Raw genomic sequence first — 24689 nt, 5'->3', positions numbered from 1 at the left:
TTCTATTTCCATTTTCAGATTCTGGATGGTTTTGCTCATTTCCTTCACCTGTTTGATTGTGTTTTCCTATAGTTAAGGGATTTTTGTGTTTCCTCTTTCAGAGCTTCTAGCTCTTTCCCTGTGTTCTCCTGTATTTCTTTGAGGGTGCTATTTATGTCTTTCTTAAGGTCCTATATCATCATCATGATGATGATTTTAGATCTGAATCTTGTGTTTCCGGTGTGATGGTGTGTTCAGGACTTGCTATGGTGGGAGAATTGGGTTATGATGATGGCAAGTGATCTTGGTTTGTGTTGTTTATTTTCTTACGTTTGCCCCCCGCCATCTGGTTAACTCTAGTGCTACCTCCCTTTGCTAAATCGGACTGGAGTCTGTCCTTCCTGTGATCCTGGTTGTGTCAGAACTCCTCAGAGTCAAGCTGTCTCTGCGATCCTGTGGTTCTGGGATCCTGGGATCCTGGGCTTGTTAGATCACCTGGGAGTGTGGCTTTCTCTGTGTGTTGTGGGACTGGCTGCACAGCTTGTGCCCAAGGTCTGCTAAGAACACTAACCCAGACAGACTGGGCTGGCGGAGTTCCTGTGTGCCTGGTCCCGCTGGTCCCAGTTACTCCCAGTGTTGGGACAGATGTTGGTTCCTGCTTACCTCTGATCCTGGGTGTGTCAGAGCGCCTGGGAGTGGAGCTTCCTCTGGGTGTTGTCTCTCCTCATCAATTTTAACAGCAAGTAATTTCTAGTCTGTGCAGTGACAGGCAAGCTAGAGAGCCAGCACTCAAGGACCAGCTTGCTTTATCAAAGAACCAACTTCTCAGATCGCAGCAGAAAGGGGTAAGAGTCACTCCTGTCTTTTGTTGCTCTTTCCCTTTGCAATAATGCTGAAGTGGAGAAAACCCAGAATGGACACCTGGGTGACATGCTTTCCCCTTCCTCAAACCACCGTCGTTTACTTGGCGTTACCACAAAGAGCCTCCTTGTCTAAAGATCGTTATAAACTGAATAAACAGTACTACCACTAAGCACACCAGACTCAGCTGGCCGCATTCAGAGAACTGGAATCAATAACCCCTGCATACATACTGCTAGTCCTATCCCTCCATTAAGACTAAAAGCTAACAATCAGAACTTTAGTGAAAGCCATATTAAAAACACATGGATGTGGCAGCTCACACAAGCAACACCAGCACTAGGAGGCTGAGGCAACACCAGCACTAGGAGACTGAGGCAAGTGGATTGCTGGGAGTCCCAAACCAACCAGTGTACACAGGGAGTTCTAGGCTAGCCTGGACCATAAAGTGAGATTTTTGTCTCAAAACAAACTACCGAGACTTTTACTGGGCACTATCCAGTGACTACAGATCCTTCAAAAATATCAGTAGTAGTACAGGGATTGTCTAGCATACATAAAGCCCTGAGTCCAATCCCTGACACTACAGCAACAAAAGTCAAGAAAAGAAACAAGCTGTGCAATGGTGGCGCACACCTTTAATCCCAGCACTTGGGAGGAAGAGGCAGGCAGATTTCTGAATTCAAGGCCAGCCTGGTCTACAGAGTGAGTTCCAGGACAGTCAGGGCTACACAGAGAAACCCTGTCTCAAAAAAAAAAGAAAGAAAGAAAGAAAGAAAGAAAGAAAGAAAGAAAGAAAGGAAGGAAGGAAGAAAGGAAGAAAGAAAGGAAGAAAGGAAGAAAGAAAGGAAGAAAGGAAGAAAGAAAGGAAGAAAGAAAAACAAACAAAACAAAGCCAGATGTGGTAGTTCAATCATGAGATGAAGAAAGGGGGATCAGGAGCTCAAGGTCACCCCTTACTGTAAGCAAGTTAAAGCCAGCCTGGGTTACAGGAACTCTGGCCTAGAAAACAACAAGGTTGCCTAAAATGACATAAACAGCTTATTTCGTTCATAAAGATAAACTGCAGCAGAGGAACTATGCAGCCCAGTGTGAAAAACATGGCCAGGATGTTAGCCCCACTGGTTAGGAGCCCTGGGCGAGGACTTGGCTATCTTAAAACTAATTATTCCAAACACCTCCTCTAACTCACACGTCTGTGCTTAGCCTCAGGTGAACAAAGGTAGGCACAGATGCTTATGGAAATGGAAACGCAAATTATATGCAAGTGTGTACTAGAATTTCTACCATGTCTTCATCTGCAAATGTCAAAATCTCCAAACAAACCAAATGCCTGTCATCAGGAGAAAGGATTGAACTAAGGTAGAGTCGTTACCAGGGATGCTGCCCAGGCAGAACACAGGCAGAGTATCAGGAGGAAATCACAAAGGGCCTGACCCCAAGCCTGTGAGGGCCAGGAGCAGACAAAGGGGCTCCCACGACATTTAGTAGTGGTTATGCAGGAGATGTGAGGTTCTGTCTGGGAGGGCACTGGAGAACCTTTCGGGCAACAGACATTCAGGTATATGATATGTAAGAATCCATCAAGTTGCTGGGCAGTGGTGGCGCATGCCTTTGATCCCAGTACTCCCAGAGGCAGGCGGATTTCTGAGTTCGAGGCCAGCCTGGTCTACAGAGTGAGTTCCAAGACAGCCAAGGCTACACAGAGAAACCCTGTCTTGAAAAACAAAAACAAAAACAAAAAAACAAAAAAACAAAGAATACATCAAGTTGAACACACATGATGCTTGTGAATGTTTCCTACATGTATGGTCTGTCTTAAGCTGAAATGTAAAAATCACCAAGCTTGTTGTGTGTGGTAGTATGCGCCTTTAATCCAGAGGCAGGTGGATCGCTGTGAGATCTAAGCCAACCTGGAAGGAAGTGGAAGTCAAATAAACCCTTTCACTCCTATGTTGCTTTCTGCTATGGTGTTTTATCACAGCAAAATCATGACAGTCTCTTTCTCAGGGGGACATGACAGAGCAGGATATCTTAAATCTGAAAGGCCTCCATGTATGCACAGGCACATGCACCCTACATACAAGTATATACATATACTACACTCACATATATACATACACACATGTGCATAAAAATATTAAATTGGTAGAAGCACTAAAAATGTGAAAAAAAGGAAGAAAATGGTGTTTTCTTGATGCAAAATGGAATCTGCAGGGCCAATGCACAACGTACTTCTGCAGTGGCTATGAGACGACGCATACCGAAGAGCCTTGCAGAGTTCATACTCCATGAATTCAGCTGCATTGCCTGGCTTCTCAACTGACATAAAGTGGAGTTTTACGGTAGTGAAACACTGCTCAACACACAAGAAGGCACCAGGCAGCGAGTGACAGGAGAAGAGCTTCCCCCACCTGTTGTCACTATGCTACCTCTACTCAAAGATGGGGACGTCCCCAGAGTTGTCTTAAACCGCAACCGAACCAGTTCTCGTGATACTAGAATCATCTAAGGACTCTACCTTATCCTTAATAATTAGCTGACATTTCCCACTAAAGCTTAATCATCAGCCATGAAAACTCCTGAGGTGTAGGCTCTGTGCTTTTACTCTGAAAGAAGATACCACACGCGTGCAAGACAGAACAAGTCTCACACAATCTGAAAGTGTTGTCTTTCAGATTCCTCCCTTCACTAACTCCATATTCACTGAGATGTGATATTTTTGGCTAAGATGTGTTGCTGGGAGGAAAGCCTACCTTTCGAACATCAGCATTCCGCACTTTCTGTAAAAGCTAGAATATGTGGTCAATCTTACCAAGACGACAGATTTCCATAATGCATAATGATTAGAATTAACTCATACGTGAACTTACTATGTTTAGCAAGAACTGATTGGCAGAGCTCTACTCCCTAGGCCTGAAGCCCAGCTGTCCTGTCAAATGCTGTCTGGATGTGGCTGTGATGGTGTTTTGTAGGTAAGATAACATTTATAAAAGCTGACTTTAAGAACACCCTTGATAATGTTAGTAAGCCTCATCCAATCAGGTGAAAGTCATGAATGACACATCAGGTTCCTTAAAGTCCTTTCTGTACTGGACAAGACACTGTACCAGTGGTGAGAGGCGGGACCCAACTCCCTTTAATTTGCATAGATGTGTCCAGATGAGACTTAACATCTGTGGAGAACAGAGATTGACAAGAGATAATTTTTTTTCCATTAATGATGTTATCTTGAGACAGCCTTTGCTTCTGAAGGGATACACTCTGTTATCTTAACTTTATAAGGTCATGGGTCAGTGGCAGCCAGCACCCACTATCAAGATGGACAAAGATAATCAAAGTACCTGTCTTTACCAGTGTATGGTTTGAGGTCCTCCCAGGCTAGGCTTGGCATAAAAAGCCTATACCCACTCAGCTTGTGTGTGTCTGCAAATGGAGGCAGACAACCTGAAAAACTTAAGAGTGCTCTCTCCTTTATAAAAACATCAAATTATAGGATAATACAATGCAATGATTGACATTTTCCTAATACAGGTCACTTTTTAATTTTTCCTTCTTTTTATAAGGTCTGGATTAAACAGATACAATCTTTCTCTCTCTCTCTCTCTTTCTCTCTCTCTCTCTTTCTCTCTCTCCCTCTCTCTCTTTCTCTCTCCTCTCTCCCTCTCATCCTCTATTCTAATGGTATTTCTTTGAGGAGGTCACCAATTGATTATAGCAATATAAAGTGACAAATGGAAATAAAGCCGAACATGTGAGTGACACTCTCAAGCCCATGGCACTTGGTACCTACTGTGGTAGAAGTGCCTCCAGGCATTGTGGAGCACTGAGATGGCAGAGCATTCTTCTGAGCCCTATGATCTCCATTCTCAAGGGCAGGTCCATGCCTGTTCATTAATAAAGACTTATGCAGTATGGCTGAGGTGGTAGAGGGCTTCCCCAGCCAGTGCAAGGCCCTGGGTTCAATTCCCAGCACTGCAGACACCAGTGTGGGGATGTACACCCGTAATCTGAGCACTGGGAAGATAGAGGCAGCAAGGTCAGAATTCAAGGCCAAGCTGAGGAGATGGCTCAGTGGGAAAGGCATGTGTTGCGTAAGCATGAAGACCTGCATATGGATCCTAAGAAGGCGTGTGAAAACTGGAGGCTGTAGTGCACATCCCAGGGTTCCTACAGTGAGGTGGGAAGGAGGAAGAGCAGAAGCCCCAGAAACTTGTGGGCCAGTGACACTGTCACAGGCAACGTCGAGAAGGAGGACAAGGATGACACCCAAGGTTGTCCTCTGACCACCACACCCATGTCATAGCATGAGTGTGCCTGTACTCACATGAACACACAAGTGTACACACACACACACACATTCAGAGAGAGAGAGAGACAGCGAGAAAGAGATTGATTTTGTTTTCAAGTTCAAGGCATTCCTTAGCTATATGAGGAGATCAAAGCTAGCCTAGGCTATAGACTCTGACTCAAAAAAATTAAACAAACAAACAAACAAAAATAAATACATAAACAAGAAAAAAATTTTTCAAATCAAAATACTTAGTAAAAATTCTTGATTACTGCTAGCTAACTTCTCTCCCACATAATACTTTGGTTCCTGTCTAATGTTGAAAATTCCTGGCATTTGGCCTGAAGGGAGATAAATAATGAACATTCCCAGTCTTGTCCCTGTCATTCCTGGCTCTCCAGCCCCAGGACAAGTTCTCCTTTACCACTGTGGTTACCGCTGAGTCTTCATCAGGGCCTTATGCACCCAGAACTGACCATTTGAGCGCCTAGGGGTCAGAGTGCTAGTACCCAAGCCAAGTGACTGTGATGCCACAGCTCAGTCTACTGCCAGCTGCCAGGTCCTCTGCTAGTGAAACTAGGTCAGCCTGGGTCTGCAACTGAAGCAGGGTGTTAGAAACCCTGTTTTGTACCCTGAACTACTCAATTTAATTTCATAAAAATTTCATTACAACCTTGAAGTACAAAGAAGAAGAATTACTGAACTAAATAGCTACATATATTTGACTGACAGCTGAGTCAGATTTAATATTCAATACATCAAACAAGGAGGCCTTAGCCTAACAAGTATGCCAATCAAAAGCTGTGGGTTCTCTATATGTAGGTTCTGTATATGTGAGTTAGGGAGCTCCTAACTCAGCGTACCCATTCCTTACCAGCCAAGTCAACTGCCTCAGCTGCAGCTGCACTCTTAGAACAGGCATGCAGCCTGCTCTTGTTCCCATGGTTGTGTCTCTAGAATCCACCTTGTAGTCTTGGCTTCAGTAACTACGGAACCGTTAAACTTCAGTGTTTTTCCTTCTTAGCCCAGGTCCTAGTACAGGCTGTGATGGTCCACTCTCCCACCCCTCTCTTTCCCATCTTAAATTTTTGTTTAAATGGCATTTCTGTCTCTCTCTCTCTCTCTCTCTCTCTCTCTCTCTCTCTCTCTCTCTCTCTCTCTCTCTCTCTCTCTTTCTCTTTGTCCACTGAAAACACTTGACTATTCCCAGTGCTAGACTAGGAGTCTTTCTCTACTAGCTCCACAATATATTCACAAAGAATAGCTTTAAAACCAAAACCAAATCATTCCTGAGACCTGTCTCAAACCAGCAAAATCTCTGGAAAGGTCTCTATCTTTGTTTTGTTTTTAGTGCAAGGGAACAAATCCAGTGCCTCGTGCATGCTATTTTAGCTGATTTCTCTACCATGGAGCTCTGGTCACCAACCTTTGCTGTTTAGCCAGATTGGGAGGGTGCAGCCAATGAATCAATGTGTTTACCATCAAGTCTGACAGACTGAGTTCAACCCCTGGAACCCATATGACAAGGAGACGACCAATGCCTGCAGTTGTTTCAGACATCCATGCATGTGCCGTGTGCCACAGCCATGAACCACTGCATGTAGCCCACCCCACTACACACACAGAGAGAGAGAGAGAGAGAGAGAGAGAGAGATCTAAAATGCCATTTAAACAAAAATTTAAGATGGGAAAGAGAGGGGTGGGAGAGTGGACCGTCACAGCCTGTACTAGGACCTGGGCTAAGGATATACACTGTGAAGTTTAACGGTTCCGTAGTTACTGAAGCCAAGACTACAGGTGGATTCTAGAGACACAACCATGGGAACAAGAGCAGGCTGCATGCCTGTTCTAAGAGCACAGCTGCAGCTGAGGCAGTTGACTTGGCTGGTAAGGAATGGGTACGCTGAGTTAGGAGCTCCCTCATGGGGTAACTCGTCTAAAGACAGGGAGGGGATTAGCTCTCAATACCTTGGTGGCTTCCTCAGCTGTGACAGAGCTTCCTGGGCCTTCATCTTTGGTGATGAGAGTAACTCCATCTAAAAAGTGAGGTAGAGAACAATAGAGATGCTTTCCAGAGTCAACCATAGGCTTCTACATGTATGTGCACACACATGCACACAAACACACACACACACTCTCGCACGCACACAAGCGCCCCATACATACAAACATGCATAAACACATACATTCACACCACACACGGAAATGAAAAACTTAAAAGAAAAGGAAAGTTCTTATGTATATTTTAAGTAGCATAAATATTTGAAAAAAAAAACACCACCTTACCCTGAACAACAATTTCCCAGAAATGATTTAATTGTTTAATTTCCACTTTCTCTCGAAGGGCTTCCAGGAAACTGTTGAAGCGCTGCTCTTCTGAAAACTGGGGGTGGACAGGAGAACGAGAGGCAGGTGAGGGCAAGCAAACATCCTTCAACCAACGTGCTGCACTTGAATCCATCAGAAAGAGTGCACTTCAGTAACTGGAAACTAGCAGCTCCCACTGCCCTGCTCTTTGCGAGGCAGAGAGCTGTCTATCCATAGAAGGCACAGAGCTGGGAGCCGCAGAGACCTTGGCAGCTTAGAACTTTATTTTTAGCTTTCAGCGTGGGCAATTTCAAACAAAACAACAGTTTATTGGATGCTCATGCACTGATCATTTGATTTCAAGACTTGTCAATTTATCTATCTTTGTATTGTTTTGTGATTACCAGAGACTGACCATAGGCCCTCACGCACGCTGCTCAGTGCTCTACCACTGAGCTGCAGTAACCCAGCAGTACCTTAACCAATCTTGATCTGTCTATACCCCTGCATCTCACAACTTGAGTAATTTTAAAGTATATTTCAGTTGATTATTTCAATTATAAATATTTCTGTATGTCATTTTTAAAATATTTTTTAAGTTAGGAAACATGTTCATCTTGGCTCCCTGGAACATTCTATCACAGGAGAAATGGAGGAAAGGGAATGAGGAGTTCAAGGCCAGCCTCAGCTGTATTGCGAGTTCTAAGCCAGTATGGACTACGAGACCCTGACAATAATCAGGGAGACTACTCACAGGGGAAGGAAAGGAAAAATATATGCTATTGTGTATCCGAGAATTTGAAAGGTCTTTAGGGAGCAAAGATCCACTTGGTATTTTGTTTGTTTAGATGAATTTCATGTTCTTTTAAAAAACTAATTTTACTCTTAGCACGGGTTTTCACGAAGAGGAGCAGTCTGTCTCCGGCCTCTTTTGCTCCTCTTCCACCCTGCTCTCTTCTTGGCTATGTGATGCAGATGAAGCACAGGGTCTCGTCCACATGGGCTGCTGAGAGAACAGTCCTAGCCTTCCTTCACTTTGGCCACCCGAGATGGGAGCAGGGCACTCACCTGGGCCACCCTTAGCCTATTCTTGGTTCTGCATTTCCAAAATTTTCTTGTTTTTAATCTGTGGAGGATTTGGATCATCTACTTCTGAGCCTGTTGTTCTAATTTCAGCCATTTTCTCATTTTCCTGTCATTCTTTGTAAGCACCTAAATTATTCAAGTATTTGTTCATTCAGCAAATATTTAATCAGCACCTACACAAAAACATACTCAACAACCGTGCCAACTTTAAAAATATACCTTCAATTTCAACTTGGCTCACTTCTTGCTTAGAGGGAAAAAAGGCCCATAAGCGTTTTCTAAAAGTTCCTAACAAAATGGAGAAAACCCACCTCTAGCACTGGAGACTACTGCTGTGTGTAGGGTTCTTTGTCTCTTCCTGGCATTCATATACCTAGCCTGACTCTGTAAATCCCTCTTGGCACTCATGCTCATAATACATCTTTCATCAATTTTCTTAAAAGAGTTAGTTTATCCTTTATAATGACAGAACTACCAGAAGTTACAATGGAGCTTTTCTCGGTTCTTTAAGTAGGGGCATGAAGCTTGTACACTAGTGTCATAAAAAACTAACTCTGAGGGATGAACTGCCCCACCACCCCTACCTCCCCTCCTCCCGAGAGATGATAATGACTGGCAAGTTTAGTCATTTCCACTCGGCATACTATACCACTCACAGTGAGGATGATGCTTTCTGAAACCTAGGCTTATCTGTGGGATGCTGTGTGTCCCTGCCCTGTGACAACTGCTGGAGTACAAGACGGGTAAGCACAGTTACCTGAATGGCTTCCATCCGAAATGCTTTGATGCACTCCATACTTTTCATAAAATACAGTGTTTCATTGGTATCCAAAAACTGTTCGATGCGACTTATTAACTGGAGACTCGCTAGAATATAAAACAACAAATTTATTCTCTTAGGTGTGGGGACGTTTGTGAGAACATAGTACAGTTCTTGGTACACAGCTGTAAGGGTGAACTCTTGTTCGAGAGCCTCGGAATCTGCATGCATACTAGCCACGTTTCTTTAGGGAGGACGACATGTAAAATCCTATCTCAAAAGTCAGTATTTAAGAACTTTGGTGCTAGACATGGTGCTGAACATCTTCTGTCCCAGTGCTCAGGAGACAAAGGCAGGCAGAGCTATTTGAGTTTGGGGCCAGTCTGGTCTACAAAGCAAGTTCAGGACAGCCAGGGCTACACAAAGGAACCCTGTCTCAAGAAACAAAAAACAAAAACAAAACAAAACAAACAAACAAAAATCAAAGAAAGAAAAAGAAATTTGGTAAAGAGTTAGAGGAACAGCTCAGCAGTTAAGACCATGTGATGAGCACTTTTCTTCCAGAGGCTGAGAGTTCTGTCCCCGACATCCACATAGGGCAGCTCACAACAGTCTCTAACTCTAGACCTAGGAAAGCTGATGCCCTCTTCTGGCTCCTGTGGGCACTGCAGTCACATGCGCATACTCTTACAGACACATGCATACATATAATTAAAAACAGTATATCTTTTGAATAAAAAAATTTGGTAACACTATTTGTCAAGCAATAAATTTAAATTTCTAGAATTTTAGTGCCTAGAATTATAGCTAAGTATTCTTTCTGTAGGTTGTAGCAAGATGGTTTGTTTTGTTTTTATTTGCTTGCTTCATTTTAAATCTTGTTTTTACCTTCCCAAATATATTCACAGGAAATTAATCGTCCAGTCTCTCCCCTAACTCTGAGACTTAGGGTAACTGTCAAACAGCGCCAAGTAGTGAAGAGTAACGAGCTAAGGGCAGCCTCCCTTTTGCCAATCCCAGACCGCATTAGGAAAGAGCAGCCCACATTCGTCATTAGAATGAGTGATCATTACTGTATCTGTGCCCTTCCTGGACCTGAATATTTCCCATGCTTCTCAGCACTGCACTAGCTCTGGATACTTAATAAGCAATAGCTGTTAGCAGGCAACGTATAAATGGCTTGGAAAGCAGAAGGACATTAATAATGTTATCGTTTGCAAGGCAAGCTGAAACTGGTGGCTGCCTCACAAACAAAGGAAGGAAGGATCCTTCAGTATGAGGAAAGCAGAGGAAACATGCCTTGACCTCAGCAGAATGGAACCTGGACATCGCGCCTAAAGGCATGCTCTCCTTCATCCCTGGAAACACACACTGCCTGGTCTGGCTGCCTGACAACTTCTGAGGCATGGCCGAGGTACCTACGGCTGCTATTTCCCCAAATCATGACCTCATTTGAACATTCTGTTTAAATTGTATGTGAGAGTGCAATATTAAAGCAAACTGCTTTTAAGAGTCACCGTGAGGGCTCAGGGCCACTAACTCTATGAATCAGAGAACTGAACACTGTGCAACGCCTTACAAAAGACCTAAATCAGTGCCATCTACTCATTTCCGGAGGACCTTAAAGCAGAAAGGATTTAAAAGGAAAAAAAAAAACGAATGAAGCATTTTCTCATATAGCAATTTCTCAGGAAGGAAAAAATATCCCCAAGAACCATTCCATTCCTCCTTCCAACCCGGAGATTATGATCTCCATTATTATAAAGCATTTGACAAATTTGAGGATTAAAGAAACACTTCCCTATGCAATTTCAGAAATCTCCCCCAATGTGTCCTCTGGCAGTAAATTAATATCCACATACTATTCAAAGGAGACACAGCATGTTCCGATAGTCTTTTTAGGGAGGTAAATAATACATCTCTGATTATCTTGCAGGAGAGAACCATCAACAAGAAACTCAAAGCAAACAAAGCACTCTCTCTTTTCAGCTTGCAAAGGCAAAGTAACCAAATGTCTGGTGTTTCGAATACAGCTCGCAACAGCCTCCTTTTGCTGACGGTTTGATAGGAAGTTTACACAGCATTATCTATCTAGGCAAAAATAAATTCCCTTAGAGGTTAAGAACACTAATCCCAAATACCCCAAGACTTCCATTTCTTCTGAAATGAGAATGAAGTGTCTTAGGAAGCTATGGCATAACTGTTTCTCTTTGCTTCACTTAGCAACCACTTCATCAGCTTGTCCTAGTTAATGTTTATTGTGTAACTACTGTGTACAATACATGATGCTGTGTTCCCTAGGATTCGATTAAGTTTAAGGTAAGTCCCTTCCCTCTGAGGACTGAACAGGCTACCAGGGAATGTAATACATACACACACTAATAATAAAAATAAAAATGATGATAATAATAATAACCACAACAACTAGGTACAAATATGAAGAAGGTTATGAATGTTATGAAATCATATTAACTTCTCTGAAAAAAAATTTGTGCATGGCTGAATATTTTCACATTTTGGTGATTACAGATGGTATCAGCAGTGAACTGAGCAATGAAAGTTGGCTTTCTTCCAACAGTTGGCTTTTCTCTCCAGCAACCCAGGTTTAGTAGAGAGTGCTCACAACACCAGGACATGAGTTCAGCTCTCCAGCACCACTATTAAAAAGGATCCCAGGGCATCTTGGCAAGGTAGTCTAGCCGATTTAAACTGGTGGATTCCAGGCTAAGTGAAAGGCACTATCTCAGAAGTAAGGTGAAGAGTAGAGGGAGACACCCCACATTGACCCTCTGTCCTCTACACACACACACACACACACACACACACACACACACACACACACACACACGAGTGGAGAGAGAGATACAGAGAGAGAAAGAGAGGCAGAGAGAGACAGAGACAGAGAGACAGAAATAGACAGAGACAAAGACAGAGACCAGAGGTGGGAAAGTGCCTGGAGTGACTGGGTAAGAGTAAGGGAAGAACAAGGAGTCAGAATTGGACAGGAAACACTGGCCGGAGGAAGCATCAAGAACATTCATATTTGTGATGAGGGTGGAGCTGGCTCCTGGGAAAGAATAGAATTAGAAAGGTTCAAGGCCAAGGGCTTGGGAAGGACACTATTTAAAAATGGACAGAAGAAGGAAGGAAGTCAGCAAGAGCACACAAACCAGGACTTGGAGCGTGGATATTAACACGAGAAGTAAAGAAGAGAGAGAATCAGCGCCCAAATGTTTATGAAAAAGCTATGAAAGGGCCAGTGGATGGCTCAGTGGGTAAGGGCACTGGCCACCAAGCCTGATGATCCGAGTTCAGTCTCTGGAACCCACAAGATAAACTGAGAGAATCAATTCCTACAAGTTGTCCTCTACACAAGCACCACAGTGTGCCTGCCCCTGCAACCGCGTGCGCACGCACGAACACACACACACACACACACACACACACACACGGGAAAAAAATCTACAAAGAAACACAAAACCACAAAGGATCAAGTGATAAAAGATTATGTCATCTAGCACAGGAGCCCATTAAACAATGAAAAGAAGAGATACTGAGCTGTTTCACAAAAACCACAATTTCCTTACCTGCTTATCCTGAAATATGAAAGAATACACTCATACAGACTCTACTCACAAACATACACTTACAAGCATTAGAGAGACAGAGACCGGTTTACAGAGAAAATACCCACCCTCAAATAAAGTTGGCAAATACCAAAGCCAACTGTCCGTGTGCAATGGTGATGTGGTGAAGACGCTACACAGAGAATGAAGGCGTCTTGGCATCCCATTTACATTTGAGAATGGTGTTCTCAGAACCTGAGAACCTATTCAGATGTTGTCTTTCATATACACCTGTCAGACTGCCTTGTCCTTTCCCCCTGCAAGGTTGAGAAACTCAGGTACATAAACACACTGACCTTCCAACAATCCAACGAAGACAAAGGACTGGGTTTTTGTCCTTCTAGAAGCAGGCAGTCAGACAGCCTGTGCATCTTGCCCCTGATTCTGAATTCTGCCCCTTTACCCAGACAATTCTGTGGTTCACTGACTATAATGAACCATTTAACATCAGGGCATAGCTGTGGTGGATAATGCTTTGCATACTGAATATTAGAAGAGATGTGGACAAGAGACTTCCCATCCAACATTTGGGGACAGGGTCCATTTCCTTGCCATAATAAAGTAAGCTGCAAAAAAAAAAAAAAATGACTGGGAAAAAGCAGCATTTCTTCCTAGCTGGTTTATGCCTTTAGCTCCCCTGTTCTGCTGTATGAAGGAGATGCTGATCACCAGGTGCTTTTCGCTGCTTCTCCAGCAGTAACAGGGCTATGAGACAGTCTCCATACTCCATAAGTCACAGATCCAATTATAATGCACCAAAATGTTCTTCAGTGACTCAACACTTATTAGTAGCAATTATAAAAAATGGCCCCTGGAAGAAGTATCCATCTTAGGATACTACAGGCCTTCATTTCTATCAGAGGCTTCATGGATATCTATTCTAGATTCAGGCTGTTCATGGGCTTAATCCAGATCTTGTTCATAAGTGAAACGAGCCATGCAACCGTGTCACATTCAAAGGATGTCTAGACTCAGATGCGTTCCATCAGAGGAAAACGATAGACTTCTCTTGTTTTATCTGAAATGTATACCTTCCCTCTACAAAAAAACATTTGAGATGACCGCAAGTCTTCAACAACAGACTACCCTCCTTCTCAGCACATGGTAACAAGGGCCAGCACATCTGGGGCCACAACCTAGCCTGCTCCTTACCTCTGACCTATAAAGACATTTTCATTCAAATGAAAGAAAGTAACTATGGGTTTTCTTCTTATCCAATAGCAAAAAAAAAGCAGCAGGCTCTCTCCTCGATCACATGCCATACATTACAAATCCTGACAGCATCCTGAATGGTTTTATTGGACCCAAGCATCATTCAGGATGTCGCCCTACTGAATTTCCCTTCCTGCCTCATCGCCTCATGGGACGTTTGCTTCCTGTTCATTTTACAGGTATCAGTAGCTAAATCATTTTTAAATGGTAAGAACAGATTTATATTCCTAGTGAGAATGGTATCTTTATTTTTCAAAATTATAAGGCAACAATAAAAATGTAACAATTGAAATCAAATAAACAAAATGTTAGGCCACTAGTACAGAATAAAAAGGAGCAACGCTCATCAGCAGATAAAACTCTAGGCAAAGAGTCTGTCACCAATTAAATCGACATGTAAATTACAACCCCTGCTTCTAGCCAGAAAGTTGGAAAGGATATGTGCTTGATAATAAAAAGGGAGTCTGTGGTGTAGATTTTACAACAGGCAGCCAAAATGAGATGGATCACAAAATGGCTTCCTTTTTGTTTCTCTTGAGGGCAGCAGTTCTCAACCTGTGAGGCACAACCCCTTTGGGGGCCAAACAACCCTTTCACAGGGGTCACCTAAGACCATCAGAAAACCCAGAGATTTATATTATGATTCATAACAGTACCAAATTTACAGTTATCAAGTTGCAACTAAATAATGTTACGGTTGGGGGTCAGCACAACATGAGGAACTGTGTTAAAGGCTCACAGCGTCAGGAAGATTTAGAACCACTGCTCTAGGATGTGAATCAGCTGCTGTGGGTAGAGCTTAGGAGTTTATTAGCCGGAAGGAAAGAAGTCACTCTGAATGGTTACCACAGGCGATGTACCTCAAGCCGTCCTTACTCTCAGGATGAAGAGCTATGAAGGCAACTGAGAATGTCCTGTAAGGCAGCAGGCAAGCAGTCTTTAGCACCTTGTACCATGTTGCAAAAAGAACAGAGAATATAGGGTAACTGGAGGCAGAGCCAAGAAGGACCAGAGATGCTGCCCATCACAGGGAAGGACATACTCTGACATTTCCCTTTCCCTCTGCCAATCCCCATACCAATTTCCTGCCACAGCTTCCCTTTGACTGAACCCTGCAGAAGTCTGTAGACCTAGGAGAATGGGAAAGGTGAATGGCAGGGGGACACCTCGGCCTCCCAGGTCTTGACCATGCAATGCGTACAGGGGTAGAGTGAGGTTTAGATCTACAGGGCCACCTGGTGCGTGCCTTATCATGAGGTTACAAAAATGACTGCCCCATTGTCTGAACTGGATACTTCCAGGAGAACTGCGTATGAACAAGGTATTATTTAATATAAATGATAAAAGAAGACAGCCTTTGCAACATTTTCTCTTTCCTCTCTAATGACACAACAAAACCCAATTAAGTGGCTGAAAAGGTTCACCAGCGTATCTGAAGCTTTTACTAGATATTTGCTTTTTTGGTTTTTTTTTATGTTTTACTCTATAGAAGCAGCGCTGTATAACAACCATTAGTTTTACTAATTGTAACATCTTTATCTAAGTGGCATACATTTCCTTTTTTATCATATTTAGTATGGGAGGACACGGCAGCAGTTACCTACCACATCAGCACATGATTGCGGAAATACACAGGAGGTCCTACAAGCAACTGAGCAACTCCCATAGGACCCATGTCCTCACGGGGCTCAAACTGGATAGCTAAGTACAAAAAGAAGGTATTTTAAATACTTTTTTTCTAAACAACAAGAGATAGGCTGATTCTTTCTTTTTAGGATTTATTTTATTTATATGAGTACACTGTCTCTGTCTTTAGACATACCAGAAGAGGGCATCAAATCCCAATACAGATGGTTGTGAGCCACCATGTGGTTCCTGGGAATTGAACTTAGGACCTCTGGAAGAGCAGTCAGTGCTCTAACTGATGAGCCATCTCTCTGTGCCCCCCTCCCCCCACACACACACTTTATTTCTTTCTTATCCTAAGATTCCAAGAACTTTTCCTTGGATGTCTGTGCTCCTTGCTTCCATTTTTACAAGTTCTAGTGAATATTCTTATTGGGGAAAAAGAAATCAAATGACACAGAACTACAAAAAAGCATAAAGTTTATGAGCCTGAAAATGGCCTTTGAAATTGCCTGTTCACGCAGCAGTGAGGTACACATCACTTGCCCTTTGCCCCTTAGGAACTGTTCTGCAGGGCTCTGACTCGTAAGCCTCCAGTTAGCACAGTGCTTCCTCACAGAAAGAGAAAAAGGGTCCACAGGTACACAAGGGTCTCCACCGTCACACTATGCATGCTGGGTAGCAGGGAAGCAGAACTAAGAATACAGAGTGCTGACCAACTCAATAGAAAAGGTGCAGCCCAGATAGAATAATAATTATTATTATTATTATTATTATTATTATTATTATTATTATTATTATTATTAACAACAACATCATCATTATCACCATCTCTTTCCAATAAGTAAAAAACTCAATTAAAATCTCACCCTCTAAGCTCCACAAGGTCCATCACAGCCCGTTTTTTTCATGCTTAACGATTTTCTCATTAAATGCAGTAATTTCTTACAAATTGCACTAATAAAAGCGAGTCCTGCTGGGTGTTCCCTCCCTTTTTAAATGCTGTCTTTTCATTGATGTGTTAAATTAAAACCGCAGGCACAGGGAGCAGAGTAAACACAAAGCCATTATTGTCAGATTCTAGTCCTAGGGACTATGACATCTCTCTCATTTTATTTTTGTTTTTATTTGTGTTAATTGTGAGCCCTGCTTCTGAAGCTACGAGGAAGGAAGACACTGAAGGCCTCTTGACCTTAGCTTACTCTGGAGAATAAAAATGGTAGTGTGAGCTAAGAAGAAACTAGAAAAATGGCATCCAGTTAAGTCATAAGGCTGTGAACTCAACCACATGTTAAAAAGCATAACAACATATCATTTTAAAATCTAAATGGATAAATATTCCTCATCTTAAACAGTTTGGTTTTAAGATCAGATATCCTCCTAGGGCAGAAGGAAATTTTTAAATTTCATGGTCAATGGATGAACTCCATAGCATCTTATGATTTTGCTTGCTTTTTTTTCCCATTAAACACACGTTAAACATTAAAACATTAAACATTAAAAGCCCACTGAACATTTCCCAGAAAGCGTAAAGGTCATCAATACAAGAAACATAGCAACATAGCAGTGCAATACAGAACAAAGACTATCTTCTCTCTAAAATGATTTTCTCCAGCTCCAAAAAGTAGAATATATTTGAAGAAAAAAAAAAATCACACCAACCTAAGAAAGAAACCAAAGGTTGACTTTCTTGTTAAGAGATTTCTTTGGCTCATTTATGTAAACTATACACTATATGCTTATGTACAGTATATGCCATACTCCTAAAAGATTGCACTGGGCTTGATGAGAGGCGGGAAGGGAAGAGAAAGATGGCTTCCACAGTTCCTAAGGTCCTAGAACTCTAACACTTGGCAAAAGTTACTAAGTAAAAGAGATATGGAGAAATTAAGAGCCTTACCACTATGGTTTGATCCTATTCCAGATGGGCAGGAAGAAGAAAGCAGATGTGAGATGACAACAGTGTTTTGCAGTAACTGTCTGGCGTCTACCTGAGTAGATGTTGATGTCATCCACTACTGCTGGGATGACATCAGGGATGAAGCAGAAGGAACCAAGTAGCCATAGTAACAGGATATCTGAGAGGAGACAGTCTGGAACAGGAGACCAATCTGGCAAAGGGATCCAATTAAAACTTGGTAATTGAATGAAATTGAAATTCCTGTCTCAGTTGACAATACAGAGTGAGTGATGAGTCAGTCTCCACAGGCAGCCAGCAGAGAAAGGTGCCGTGTGCATACCAGAGGCAGGCGCCGCACACGTTTACACCACGCATCAAGAATCTGAGTCACTCCTGAAATATCACTACTAGACACTTTAGAAAACCACATTCTAAATAAGTCCTCTAGAACTCCATTAACACTCTTTGTTAATACAGGACCTTCCCTTAAGAACTCCTTAGATCTTCTCCTTTTTCTCCCATTTACACTTTCTATTGAAGAATATTTGATATCTAGAGTTTGAATATAGAAAAGCTGTATCTCTCTATGTGGTTAACCTTCTTTGCCAACTCTCCTAGACTTGGAATCACCTAGGAAAGACACCTCTGTTGTACCTCTGAGGGGCTTCCCTGAGTTTAGCTGCAGAGGAAGATCCACCTTCAATGTGAGCAGTTGTGGTGGTTTGAACAGGAATGGCCCCACGGGCTCCTATGCTTGGTCACTAGGGAGTGGCACTATTAGGAAGTCTGGCCTTGTCAGAGTAGGTGTGGCCTTGTTAGAAGAAGTGTGTCACTGGAGTGGGCTCTGAGGTTCCCAATGCTCAAGCCAGGCCCAGTGTCTCTTTCTCTTCCTGCTGCCTGGGGATCAAGTTGTAGAACTCTCAGCTATCACTCCAGCACCGTGTCTGCCTGCGTGCCACCATGTTTCCCACCATGATGATAATGGACTAAAGATCTGAACCTGTAAGCCACTCCCCAATGAAATGTTTCCCTCTATAAAAGTTGCTGTGGTCATGGTGTCTCTCCCTTCACAGTAACAGAACATTGACTAACACAGACAGTGTCTCAGGGCTGGGTCCTAGACCGACAATAAAAGAAAACAAGCAGAGAACCAGCATTCGTGTCTCTCTGACTCCCAGCTGTGACTGCTGTGTGAGCAGCTACCTCACATCCTGCCCCCATGGTTTCCCTACTACTAAGGACAGCCTCCCTACAAACCGTGAGCCAAAATAAAGAATTTCTTCTGCAAGATGCTTTTGTCAAGTATTGTGTCACTGCAGTGAGGAAAGTAACTAATATATTCTATTTCTTCTTTCTTGGGTTTAGAATTTGGAAACTGATGAAATAAAGAAAAAACTCTGGTACAACTCAAAAATTCAAATTTTTGTTACTTCCAAGCTCTTGTCTGTTATAAAAACACGAGCAATGTAGCTCACCCTGCGTGCCTGGCAGTATACAGAGAGCAGAGGAAAATATTTTACTCATTTTGTCTCACTGGTGGTGGACTCACTAACAACATTACCATATAATGATTTATGTTATAAGGAAACAATGACTAGACATTGCTACCTATAGGCTCTGACAGCACAGGCATTTTCAGAAGTAAGTCTGGGAAAAGATAACTGATTTTTTTTTTCAGATAGAATAGCATGAGCAAGCATAGACAGAAAAGAAAGTTCACATCAGGAAGGGATCGCTGGAAATACTGTTTGAGTATAGGTTTCACAGAAGAGGTCATGAGAATGATGTGTCAGAGTGGTAGCATGGCAGCAAGTCTTAGATGGTGGACTGATTTCAAAGATATGGCTCATGATTAAAAGTGGTTAACCTGCCATACTCTAAGTTAAATCTGTACAAACGCATGGGCTAGACTGAAGATAAGGACTTTATGGATAACTAATAGAGGATGCTGAATCTGACCAGTGGTGAAATAATAACAGCTTGAAATAGCACAGTGGTAGTTAGGATAGAAAGAGATCTGAGAGAATGAATTTAGAAATGAAGAGAACTTAAAGTGATTCTGAAGTGGTCTGAAACAGTCAGACAGTAAAGGGACAAAAATAACAAAAATATATTTGGGGGAGGTGCCACTAACACCACAGACACTAGAAGACGTTCAGGGTACTTTGGGGCCCTCTTAGCCAACCTTTATGATGTACCCTTGGACACTTCTCAACCTGTTGTTCACCTGCACCTGGACTCATTCAGCTGCCTTCCCTCTACTACATAACATCTTCCCAGCACTCCTCCCCTGCTGAAGGATCACGTCCAGCCGCATGTCTTTATAGATCGATTCTGTGGTCACTTCCCCCAGAAGTATTTAAGTCCAGATCTGTTAACCAACTTCATATGTCACTCTGTTCTCATCCATGGCAATTCCTTCTAGATACTTGAGGCAAAAATCTTGGGAGCCACCCTTCCTTCTCCCAGAAGCGACCAGCAAAACTGCCAACCGTACTTTCAAACTCCATCAAGGATCTGGCTTCTTCTCATTAATCCTTGCTTTCCCCCCACACCCTCCCTCCACGCACCATGACGATTTAACCTGGTACCTTCCAATCACCTGCCTCCACCATGTCTACCTCTCTCATGGAGGGATAAGACACAGGTCAATCAGATCCCCTCCTGCTCATCACTCTTCAGTGGTTTCCTGAAGATCCAGACCTCTGTGATACCTGTCAGGCTTCTGTCCTCCAGGAACCACACCAGCTTTCCTGAAGGGGAGCCGTGCACATTCTGCTTTAGAGGAGCACACTGTTCCTGCCTGCAAACACAGTGAACACTCACTGGACCCTTCCTTCCACAGCAGTGAGGTCTCTGACCCCTCACAGAATCTCTTACTACAGAAGGCCTAGTCCTATCATTCTGTATAATCTCCCTTTACAATACTCTAATCAGCTGGATAGATTTCTCCCAAAATTCATGTCCATTTTAGAACCTGACAATGTGACCTTACTTGGAAATAAGACCCTTGGAGACATAATTAAGATGAGGTCACTAGAGTGGGCTCCAATCTGATATGACAGGACTTCTTATAAAGCAACAGCAAAATAAGATACGAATACATATGATGAATTCCATAGTAGAAGAAAGCAGAAACTGCAGTAATATATCATAAGCCAAAAACACCAAGGACAGCCAGGTGTCACCGAAAGCTACACAAGAGCCACTAAACATATTCCCCTCAAGTCCTCAAAAGAAGCCAAATTTGCCAAGCATTGATTTTAGGCTTCCAGTCTCCAGAATGGTCAGATCAATCTTCGTTGTTGTTGTTGTTGTTGTTTTTAATTGATCAATGTTATTTACAGAATGTAAGTATCCAAAAATACATCTACAAATCCTGTACCTAAGGCTCAGGGATTGTTTCTGAAGAGGGGGAAAAAAGATTGTAAGAGCCAGAGGAACAGGAAGTTGGCTGTGAGATCACGTCTCCTAAAAGTGTCAGAGGAGCTGTACAAGAAGCAATCGTGCCTCGGGAAGAGCATAGAACTGGTTATCCAATACCAAATGGTCAGCATAGAACTAGTTATCCAATAGCAAATGGTCAGCATAGAACTAGTTATCCAATAGCAAATGGTCAGCATAGAACTAGTTATCCAATACCAAATGGTCAGCCATAGAACTAGTTATCCAATACCAAATGATCAGCATAGAACTAGTTATCCAATAGCAAATGGTCAGCATAGAACTAGTTATCCAATACCAAATGGTCAGCCCTGAAAACATGCATATGACTAACAGTATACAGTCTAAACACACAAACATACACACAAGCATTGACAACAACAACTAAAGAAAAAGAGGCCATGAATTTGAAACAAGCTTCTGTCGCTTTAAGTCATTCAATTTGTCCTACTCTGCTCCAGGAGCACTAGGAAACTACTAGGTGCTAATCACTGCGGGGCATGCAAAGCATTTCTTTCCTAACTATCTCTGTCTCACCATTATAACTGGCTCACAGAAGACATTCAACAAACCCATGCTAAGTCCAGGAACAAGTAAGTGATCCAAGTCTGACTGGTTTGATCCTCTGAAGCCGCATGGAATGAAAGTGCTTTCTTGAAGTTCCTTTAATTTAAAATAACACACTGTATCATTTGGTGCTTGCTATTCACTTAAGGAAATGGACAATCTAGAACACTTTTTAATTTTACAAAAATGGAAACAGTTTCAATGACGTTCAATGGATTAAGAAAGTCCACAAAGAATAAGCTATGGAAGAAACTATATGGAAATACAGGAGGTTGAGGCATGTCTAATATGATCATAATTATATGTAGACACACTAGCTTTTGTTTCTTTTCCTGTTGCTATGATAAATTACCCTGGCAAAAACAACTTGGGGGGAAAGGGTTTACTTTGCTCACAATTCAGGTGACAATTCCTTCAGTGTGGAAGTCAAGGCTACAAGAACTTGAAGCGGTAAGTCATACTACACATCCACACTCAAGGGAAGAAAGCAATAAATTAATGAATATATTTTTGTCCTTAGCTAGATTTCTCTACGCTAACACAGTCCAGAATTCTCAGTGTAGGGAATGGTGTCACCACAGTGGGCAAGTCTTCCCACCTAGTTAACATAATCAAGATAGTCCCCCACAGACACTCCAACTAGCCTAGTCTACACAGTCTCTAAGTCTAGACTGTCTTACAACCATCTATAACTTCCAGGGAGCCCAACACCATCTTCTGACCTCCTCAGGTACCAGGCACACTTGTAATGCAGCCTACATTATTCCATATGTATTTTCTAATGCACCTGCAGGCAAAATACTTATACAAATAAAAGTCATTATAAGTCATTTTAAACATTTTTAATATCATACTACCTCATTAATATGTTCAAATTTTAAGTATCAATTCAAAAATTATTTTTAAAATAATTTTATTAATTTTTGGTTGTCTTTTTCTCTGTGTGTGTGTGTGAGTGTGTCTATGTGTGTGTGTGTGCGCGCGCGCACAAGCTTTCTGCTTCCTATATGTATGTGTACTTCGTGCCTTCCTCATATCCAGGAAAGCCAGAAAATGGAGTAGGACACTCCGGAACTGCAGTTACAGACGGCTCTGAACCACCTCCAATCCCTCAAAAATCTATTTTAGGGTGCAAAAAAGAGGGATCAATGGTTAAGAGCACTGGTTACTCTTGCAGATGACCCAGGTTCAACTCGCAGCACCCATATGGCAGCTCACACCTGTCTGTAACTCCAGCTCCAGGATCTGACCCTCTTTACTGGTCTCTGCAGGTACCTACTTATGCATACACGGCATTCACACATATGCATGTAAAAATTTTTTAATAAATGTTTTTGGCTGGGCGATGGTGGTACAAGCCTTTAATTGCAGCACTTGGGAGGCAGAGGCAGGTGGATTTCTGAGTTCGAGGCCAGCCTGGTCTACAGAGTGAGTTCCAGGACAGTCAGGGCTACACAGAAAAACCCTATCTCGAAAAACCAAAAAAAAAAAAAAAGTTTTTAAATATATTGAAAAGAAAAGAAATGGAACAATTTATGGGATAATACATCCTAGATTATTCCATATATATTGTCTTTTCAGTATATACGATAAGTAATTGAACGAGATAAAGATGAGCTTAATAAAAGTGGCATAAAAGAAAGCACAGAGGAAAGGAGTAACAAACCAATACATTTTGCCAATTATAAACATTGGTGTGAGAACTGACACACTAAAATATCTACTGTCATTAAAATTCCATTTGTTTCTCGAAAGGAATGACCTTCATGCTCTAAGAAATTCTGTAATCTATGTAATATTTCCTACCCAGAGTAGCCTTATCTCTTAACACTATGAACTAATTCTTTTTGAGAGGTAGAGGGTTCTAAAAGCAAGAATAACCTTGTAACAAGTATATCTGAGTTCGTTTTCTAAAATGATAATACCCTGTGACCAGGTTTTCTTTTTGGTGTCGTGTAGAAATTCATTTCTGTCTCTTAGGAAGTGACAAAGATTGCAAAGGTCTCACTAGCTCAAAAGCTCTCAGGGTGAATAACTTTCACAGAACAGCATTAGACAGAAAATCAACAAAGGCATGCATCAGAACAAATGATCAGCCAAACTCACACTCCCAGAACCCTTCAGCTAAGGGCAGCAGAATACGCACGCCGTGTCAGGCCACAGAGAACGTGTCAGAGGAAACTGTGCGGTAAGCCATGGAAGGTCTCAGGAAAAGGCCCAACACTATTCCTAATGCTTTTTAATCATGACAGAAAGTTCTCAATATTTGAAAAATTCAAAATACATTTATTGCTTGGCATAAGGGCACGCATCTGTAATCCCAGAACCTGGAAGGCTGAGGGAAAAAGAAATGAGTTCAAGGCCATACTGGTACATAGGATATAGTAGGTTCAAGGGCAGCCTGAACTACATAATGAGAGCCTGATTCAAAAGGCAAAACCAAACAAATAATACAAACACTTTAAAATGACCCAGGGATCGAAAAAGAAAAAAATCATGAAAGATGCCAGAAAATGTTAAAAAAAAAAAAAAGTTCACAACACACAATTTAGGATGCCCAGCTGAGGAACTGTTTAGACTGAATGTTTGGCTGTAAAGGCCAATGGAAGGAGAGAGGTTTTTAGGAGCTGGGCAAATAGTTTAATAGAAGCTAATGAAGGGTGTGCTGTGAGAGCTTGAGTTTGAGTCCTGGGATCCACGTGAAAAGGCCAGGGAGGATGCCCTGTAATCCCAGGCCAGGAGGATGCCCTGTAATCCCAGGCCAGGGAGGATGCCATGTAATCCCAGGCCAGGAGGATGCCCTGTAATCCCAGGCCAGGGAGGATGCCGTGTAATCCCAGGCCAGGAAGGATACCCTATAATCCCAGGCCAGGGAGGATGCCCTGTAATCCCAGGCCAGGGAGGATGCCCTGTAATCCCAGGCCAGGGAGGATGCCCTGTAATCCCAGGCCAGGGAGTACAACCTGTAATCCCAGGCCAGGAAGGATGCCCTGTAATCCCAGGCCAGGGAGGATGCCCTGTAATCCCAGG

General features: G+C 42.4%; 1 protein-coding gene across 3 annotated transcripts in view; it reads right to left on the bottom strand.

The window, feature by feature from the left end:
* Xrcc5 (X-ray repair cross complementing 5) overlaps positions 1-24689 on the bottom strand; it is a 91693-nt gene that overhangs the window by 5628 nt on the left and 61376 nt on the right. For all 3 annotated transcript variants that reach the window (XM_031367893.1, XM_031367895.1, XM_031367894.1), the window contains 3 exons: positions 9282-9391; positions 7418-7514; positions 7100-7167 (listed from right to left, as the gene is read on the bottom strand). In XM_031367893.1, coding sequence (XP_031223753.1) covers positions 7100-7167; positions 7418-7514; positions 9282-9391 — 275 coding nt within the window. The remainder of the gene's footprint in view (positions 1-7099; positions 7168-7417; positions 7515-9281; positions 9392-24689) is intronic.

This window comes from Mastomys coucha, unplaced genomic scaffold, assembly GCF_008632895.1.
Source record: "Mastomys coucha isolate ucsf_1 unplaced genomic scaffold, UCSF_Mcou_1 pScaffold14, whole genome shotgun sequence".
NCBI lineage: Eukaryota > Metazoa > Chordata > Mammalia > Rodentia > Muridae > Mastomys > Mastomys coucha.
This window is presented reverse-complemented; position numbering and strand designations above follow the sequence as displayed.